Source organism: Echinops telfairi, unplaced genomic scaffold (genome assembly GCF_000313985.2).
Source record: "Echinops telfairi isolate 266 unplaced genomic scaffold, ASM31398v2 ScPeMD7_7421;HRSCAF=8459, whole genome shotgun sequence".
Taxonomy (NCBI): domain Eukaryota; kingdom Metazoa; phylum Chordata; class Mammalia; order Afrosoricida; family Tenrecidae; genus Echinops; species Echinops telfairi.
In genome coordinates this window covers 12,570,644-12,578,900 of record NW_022111321.1, presented here as the reverse complement: position 1 = coordinate 12,578,900, position 8,257 = coordinate 12,570,644, and the positions used below count along the sequence as shown (strand labels likewise).

At 34.3% G+C, this 8,257-nt stretch overlaps 1 protein-coding gene across 1 annotated transcript in view; it reads right to left on the bottom strand.

The window, feature by feature from the left end:
• The window catches only part of DYNC2H1 (dynein cytoplasmic 2 heavy chain 1), a 298,686-nt gene that overhangs the window by 104,500 nt on the left and 185,929 nt on the right, over positions 1 to 8,257 (bottom strand). Inside the window, exons 71-76 of the mRNA XM_030887685.2 lie at positions 7,703 to 7,768; positions 5,794 to 5,844; positions 5,017 to 5,094; positions 4,147 to 4,278; positions 1,966 to 2,038; positions 1,135 to 1,295 (exon numbers count right to left, since the gene is read on the bottom strand). Coding sequence (XP_030743545.1) covers positions 1,135 to 1,295; positions 1,966 to 2,038; positions 4,147 to 4,278; positions 5,017 to 5,094; positions 5,794 to 5,844; positions 7,703 to 7,768 — 561 coding nt within the window. The remainder of the gene's footprint in view (positions 1 to 1,134; positions 1,296 to 1,965; positions 2,039 to 4,146; positions 4,279 to 5,016; positions 5,095 to 5,793; positions 5,845 to 7,702; positions 7,769 to 8,257) is intronic.

Here is an 8,257-nt window from a genome sequence, read left to right as displayed (position 1 = left end):
TTTCTGAATATATTCAATAGCAATTAAAAAATGTTTTAAAATAAAAGAATAATGAATAAATGTGCCCAAATGTCAAGAGTTTTCTACATTAAACAATTTGTAAGTGTAATCCCCTTACACACAAGTTCAGATGTTCTATTGTAAAATGTATTATAACAATACAAAATGATAAAAACTATCATCCCAAAATATTAGATAATCTAAAAATCCATATTATAATTATATTAGATATGGAAACGATAAACTTTAAAACAATTTTTCATTTCCATTTGAGATATAAAAAATAATCAATCTTATGCTGTTTTTTAATAATTAAGTAAACCTAAAACAATATCTATACCTTTGTAACTAGGTTTCATAAAGAGTTATGAAGAAAAGCCAAATTAATACCAAAACTTAGTTATCTTCTCCATAAAAGTTAAATAATAGAAAGCACATAACTTATGTTTTATATTTCTGTAAGAAACGATTCTACTACCTCAAGACATCTCACTGACAACTGAAAGTTGTCCTAATGGATAAGCTAATCTGTGATTGGTGATCATCATGGTCCGAATGGCACTCTATAGAGTAAGGCCAGGCAGTCCTGTATACTGGAGCCTGCCAGTCCTGGTTTTGTGCTATTGACCACTTACACTGTTCCTCATGAGAGTTTTATATTTTCATTTTTGGTTGCTACAAAATATTTATATTTTTAGTTATTACTCATTGCTTTCGTGATTATAGATTATTTGTAAGCTTATCAAAAACTAAAAGTACATTAATAAACTAAAATTGTGAAGTCGCATGCAAAATAAATTGGAGAAAAGCCAATTAGAACAAAAGTTGCCAACTATATCAGAAAAATAAGATACATTTATTCAAGATATATTTCTTGCACATCAGTAAGTAAACGTTTACATTTCCTTCTTTAACTCTGACCCTCTGTTTTCCTTAGAAGGGCACTTTTCATAATGTTGGATCTCTTCGGATACCAGGATAATCTCATCACATTATCCTTAACTACATTTGTAGAGTTTCTTTACCATATAAGTATCAGTAAATTCTAGAGATTAGGTGAGGGCATTGAGAAGCTAGTCCTTGGCCGATTCAAGCAAATATGAATCATATCAAAGTGAACACAGCAGCGCTGACCTGATGGTAACACTCTCCACTTCTTTCTGCATTAGCAAGTTCCTGCAGTTCCTGAGAAGGATCCGCACCCGGGGAAATAATTATCAAGATAGGCTCAATTTCCAGCGTCTCTTTGTACAAACGTTTGAGATTTAGAGGAAGAGGAGACAACTCTTTCAGTTCTAAAGGATTATTAAGGAAATTAAAGATAAAAGACCGCATAAATCAGAAAAATAATTCCATAAAACCAATTTCATGATACATATTCAAGAGTACCTAAGTGAATTATAATCCCTCTAAACATATTCACATACTAGTGTATACAGGCATTAATCTAAATGCTTTTATTTAATATAATCTAATTATTACAACAACCTTGTGAGATAGATATCCTGATAACCACATTTAGCAGATTAAAAAAAAAGACACACATCCAGTCAGTACTAGGGCTGAATATATACTTTTCTCCTTTCTAGAGATGAATAAACCCAGGTATGTGAGAAGTATTAAATTATATTGCAAGTAATACTTCGAGAGAAAAGATTATGCACAAATATTTGTTTCTCTGCTTTAAAATACTAAACACAAATTCTTCAATAAGAAAATAATTTTTAGAACCACAGACTCCATAACTAAATGTAGAATGCCAATTATGCATTAAATTTAATACACATTATGTACTGTCATATCCAACATAGAGGACTATTTTTAAAACTACGTATACTCTGTAAAGTAAGTAAAATGAAGTTAAAAAAAAGACCTTAGGATTTTTGCAAGCTAAGGTCAAATAAAATGTTAATAAGACGCAGATAATTCTCGTCAGTCATGTCGGTCTAGACAAGTAGTACTTACGCAGAGTTTTACATGCAAATAGAGCCATGGCACTTTGCAGTCTGTCTGGTCGGAGCGCTTGTACCACAAGAACCTAAAAATGAAGTACAAGTTGTTTTAAAGTAATAATGTTTCCACAAAAACCTTAATTAAACTACAATTATTCCAATTAAGTAAATACAAACATTTATTAAAATCTAGTATACTACTATTCTTCCATAGCATTTACTCTGACTTGAAAACTGTCACAATAGGTGTGTTAGTCACCTAATCTGATGTCAATTTAAGGATTAAGAGTGTAGGGGTGGAGTCTAGGCTGCCAATCTGGAGATAGCCAACGAGACCTCTGTGTGGGCATAGCCTTCTGAGAATTCTGGGAAATCTGGTACTTCCTCCTTGGAGGCGGAAGACACCTCTCTCTCTTTGCCACGCCCTGGGAGACATTTGCAGAAGATGAGCCACATGGACGCAACAGAGAAACCCATTAGCACTGATATGCTTACAACGCCACTGGACCCAAAAACTTTCTACCCACAGGCTTGTGATCATCCTGCATTTGGCTTTATTGCATGTGTTTCATGAGTCTGAAGAGGGCTTTCTAGATTGGTATCGGACATATGGGCCTTGAACTGGACTGGGCTAGGATGCTTTCTCAATATTCAATTGCTCTTGTATGTAAACCTCTCCCTTATACACATGTGTGCTTATGAATTTTTTCTCTAGTCTACCCAGAATAGCACAATAGGTATAAAACAGGATATGATTTTGATATTCAAAATATTGCTGGAATCAATTTAGTTCCTGAAACCTATCATCAAAAGAAGATATCGGCATGCAAAAGCCATATGATTATGTCTTTTGGATCTAATGAAGGGCCAAATAACAAGAGAAACTAATACTATATAAGTAAGGTCTTTGTGGTGATAACAAAACAGAGGGCTGCGTCATCACCTTCCTGACATAAATGCTGAAGACGAATGTGTGCATAAGGAAATGTGGTGAAGAAGGCTAATGGTGCCCGGCTATCAAGACCTATAGCATCTGGGGACTTAAAGCCTTGAAAGTAAACAAGTGGCCATCTAGTCCAGAAGCAACTAAGCCCACATGGAAGCAGCACACCAACATGTATGATTATGAAGGGCCGATGGGACCAGGTTTCAAGCACCAAAGGTGGGGGGCGGGGGATTCTATCATCGTGAATGAGGGTAGCACGTGATAGGGACCCAATGCCCATCTGCACACAACTGGACATTCCTTGCAGATGGGTAGTGGGGAGGAGATGAGTCACTCAGGGTTCAGAGTAGCAATAATGAAACTCACAACCTTCCTCTAGTTCTTAAACGCTTCCTCCCCACCAACTATCATGATCCCAATTCTACCTTGCAAACCTGGTTAGATCAGAGCATGCACAGTGGTACAGATGGGAACTGGAAACACAAGGAATCTAGGATAGATAGATGAGGGAAGAGGGAGTAGAAAGGGGGAATCTACTACAAGGATCTACATATAACCTTCTCTCTGGGGGATGGACAACAGAAGGGTGGGTAAAGGGAGATGCCGGGCAATGTAAGACAAGATAAAATAATAAATTATAAATGATTAAGGGTTCATGAGGAAGGGAGGAGCGGGGAGGGGGGGAGGGGGGAAAGGAAAATGCGGAGCTGATTTCAAGAACCCAAGTGGAAGGTGAATTTTGAGAATGATGAGGGCAACAAATGTATAAGTATGCTTTACACAATTGATGTATGTATGTATGGACTGTGATGAGTTGTATCAGCCCCAATAAAATGATTTAAAAAACAAAACAGAGGGCTGGAAATCCTGCCTTAAAGTTTTAAATGCACATCAAGGATATGCCTAGACGCCTGGGTTTTGAAATGAGTTTCTTAGTGCTGTTGTTAATTTCAGCACACTTGGTGAGATAACATTCATACATATGGAGACACAAAGTGCACAGAAACCCAAGCCAGCAGTTCAGTTCCTGCAGGACTTCCTCACAAAGGGTGGGCAATCCAAGGGTGGAGCCCATCAGTAGCTTTCATTATTGGATTTGGAGATGAAATGGGCACAAATGCTCACCAATTAGTATGCTCCTGTACATATAAGTAAGTCACCTTAAAGGTCATATAGCATCTTAAGGCAAAGCTTCCTTTTAAACTGCTTCTGAAAACCTTTTTCCATTTAGATAATACCAAATTTTACCTGCTGAAATAAGGAAACTTTTCTGGCAAGAATAGATGGAAAATCTTGCTCACACACTGAATTATGATAGTAAGTACGCCACAGAGCCGCGTCTTCAAAGCAGAGGGTCTGATAGAGAGTAGGAAGAGTAATCTAAAAAAGATTAAAAAGAAAATTCATGGCAGTGAACACGTCTTTGTTTTCAATTTGAAAAAGTAAGTAAAAAACAAAATATTGTAAACTGTTAGTCATTTGTTTTGTACTTGTGGGTCAGAAATAATATGGTAGACTATCCAAAGTTAAATCCAAAATTAAATAAAAGTACACATTTCTATGGAGTAGTACCAAATCACTAAGACACTGTTAATAAATCTTTTCTCTACATAAAAATATTTGCATTTAAATGTCTCCACCTTGTGGAGAAAAGACAAGGTATCATCTAAGGCTTAGATCCTAAGCCAAGTACAAGTTATAAACATTGCAGCAAATTGGAGATCGCATTAGATTACAAAAGTTTGTCATATTTCATATCATGGGCCGTAACAAATCATGTATTCTAAGTCATATTCAGAACATTCTAACTCCCTTCAATACCTGTTAACTTCTATTCTTCATTCAATATTGATCTTAAATATTATCATCTCTCAAAGATCTCTCCAACATATAGACATAACTTCTTTCTCAAATATAGTATGATCTCTCCAGAGTATCCCTGAAATTTTTCCATCATTCTATTGAGAAAAACTGGTATTTTTTTACTCAAGAACTTTTTCATAATCACGGAATCAGTAAAACTGATTTTAACAAAGAATGTCTTGCCAACAGAAATAATGCAGCGCGTGCACGCAAACACACACACACACACACACCCTTGTACCAATAAAGGAATACCTTCAATGTTGCCACCGCCCAGCTTCTTTCCTGATCTATCCAAGATGGAAGCTGATCACGTATTCTTTGTTGAGAGTCCTTTAATAAAATCAGTTATTTTCTTTGGTATATTTGATTAAATTTAGACTTTGAAAAATTAATTAACTAGCTATTTTTATAAACACTTAAAATGTTCGTTCTAAGCATTACTTCTTTATTCCTTGTTTATTTTACACATTAACATGAAATATTTCTAATTATGGTGTATATAATCATTTAGACAAGTACTACATTCATTTTCATTGTGTTTAGTCTTTCATGAATTTCAGAAAAAGCTAAATATCAGAGCCATCTATGGAATTATGGTAGGCCATACTATATTTCAGAATGGATGTAGGTTGTACATTACAGTTTGGGATTACTGGATAATGAATTATACATGACAAATTCACTAAAAAAAAAAACAAAAATTGAAATATGCTATTAAAAGATAAAATTTTTTAAATTACTTAAATTATATTAATTAAAGTTCCTAAATATAAGATTTTACTTCGTTATAGATTATAAAAGTATTCTTAAAATGAAAAACATAAGCTGGGGAGGAGGTAAAACTGTATTTACCAAATAGGCCAAAATATAAATTAGGTCTATTTTCAAATGAGGGCAATATAGACAATGCAATATTCCAATGCGATAATCGAAGTATAATATCAATAATAAAATTCTTATGAAGAAAATTATGTTTTATGACCTCTGTAGGCACAACTGCTTCCTGAGAGTAAGATTATTTTAACTTACAGCTTTCCGTAACATATCTCCAACAACCACACCTGTAAAGGTATCCCATTCCTATTAAATAAAAACAAGGAAACAAAAACAATGAAAATAGTTAACAAAATATTCTTAATACCCCAAGATGGCTTACAATGAAGCCTTCTGAGGACTCAGAAAAAATATATCTTTCATATCTTTCCACTATAACACTAAGATCATAAAAACCAGTACATGTACCAAAACAAAGTATTAACTTGAATATAATAGAAATTATTGTATGAAAACAAAAACGCATATATACATTATATGTGTACATATGTATGTATGCCTGTTTTTACATAAATAACATGCACATATATAAATAAATCTCAATATCCAATAATTCTACTGTCATATCCAGATACACTTGTTCACAATTTATCTGTTCTAGAACATACTAATCTCCACCAATAGATACAAACACTAAAAACCTGCCACCGTGCATTCGCAGAGACCCTACAAAACAAGTAGAGCTACTGTGTAGGTTTCCAAGGTTGTATGTCTGCATGGAAGCAGACTGTTTCCAACAAAGCAACCAGTGGGTTATAATCATCATCCTTTCGGATAATGGCTGAGGATGCAACCACTGTGCCACCAGGACCCCTTATAAGCAGCAATGAGCACTACAGTTAGGGGAGCAGTGAGAAAACATATCCATTAACTTAGTTTTTATGTACAGATTAGGAAATTGCCAATAATTTTCCTATCAAAAATCAAGATTGATCAAGTCTGGGTACTCTATGAAAATTTACATCTTTAACCTGGCTTTCCCTCATCAGAGAAAGCCTTGATATTGTCAATTTGAGAGTATGAATAAATTGTTATTTCATTATTAAAATTTGAGAGTGATATATATAAATTACTAAAGAAACATACTTCCTGCTTCCACCAAGTACTTGTGAATCACTCTTCCGATTACAGTTAGGAAGCTATATATACCGCTAAGTAAAATAAGAATGACTGCTATGTGAATCAAAGAAAGAAAAAAAATTTTCCTAGTGGAATTCATTTTCAGGATTAAAAAGTAGAGACTATCAAGCCTGATACTATATGGAACATGCTGACTATAAAAGAAGAGGAAAATGTATCACAGTTATCAGTAGAAATAAAAGGAAGCAATTACATAAGTTTGGGATAAACGACAAACGTCAGCCAGAGCATACAGGCTAGGAGGTAGATAGAAATGGGGAGAACCTAAGGCTTCCCTTTAGAACGGCTCACACTTTTAACAAAAGAAGGAGGTGACCCCAGAACATAGTTAAATCTCACACAGCTACCCAGGGTTACTAGATCAAAGCTGAGCTGTCCATAAGCCCCGGCCTTGCACTGTCATCATTAGGGGCTCACTTTATGACAATGGCATGAAAATGGCAAAAGTCACTTGCAAATTGCTTTTGAAAAAAAGAAAACCAGGACAGATCAGAAATGCATTAGTTAGCTCTAGCTTCAGGGTTATTCTTTTGAAGTTTGATAGGGGGCTTATATGGCAAACCAAAAATGAGGTCATAGGAAAATTTTTTAAGCTACATGCAAAGACTGATATAAACACAAAGGTCAAAGCATTTGAAACTCTCCATACCTGTTTCATGTGCTAACTCTGAAAAAATCCGTGACGTTAACAAATACTGTATCTCTATTTTGTTTAACTGTTTCCTACTTGTGAGTGCCACTGTTCAGAACAGGAAAATAAGGCTGACTTTTGTGGATCCTGTACACTGTTCAGAAAAATCTAACAATTTGGCGAGTTATATATATTGCTTTCCTTGTTTTACCCTCATTTCAGAAAATTGAGCTTACCCTTTAACTGAATACAATTTCTAATGTAACTATAAATCCACCTATGACTACCTTTCTATGAAATTTCCATGAAAATCCCTTCTTTAATTTCACTTACGTTTTCTTGAAAAAGTTCAGGGTGCATTCCTCGAACAAAATGCAACGCGAACATTAGCTGATCAGCCTGAAAAAAAATAAGAGGTGTTATTTTATTTTATATAAATTTATGGATTTGTAAAATTACAGTTCTTAAATTTCTGCTCACATTGAGTCTTTAAATCACCTACTCATTAATATATAAAGTAAAATCACTATTCAAATTACACTTATAAAAATAAACAGATCTAAGTTGGGGTTGGAGGAAGGATAGAAAAGGTACTAGAAGGTTTGCAGGAAAATCCTGGAAATTAAGCAATCTGTATATGTAATTAAAAGGGGGGGATCTAATTTATTTAGCCAAAAAAAATCCAAATATGAGGTTTAGATTAATCACTATTAACAGATCAGTCTTTTTGCATTATCAATTACCAATTTGTCATTTTGTACATTTAAATATATGGGTAATTACATGCAATTATCACAACTATTTTCTCTTAGCTACACATTAACTTTTGAAATTAAACAAGACACCAGTGAACTCCTAACTTTCCACTTAATAAAGAGAAACACTAAA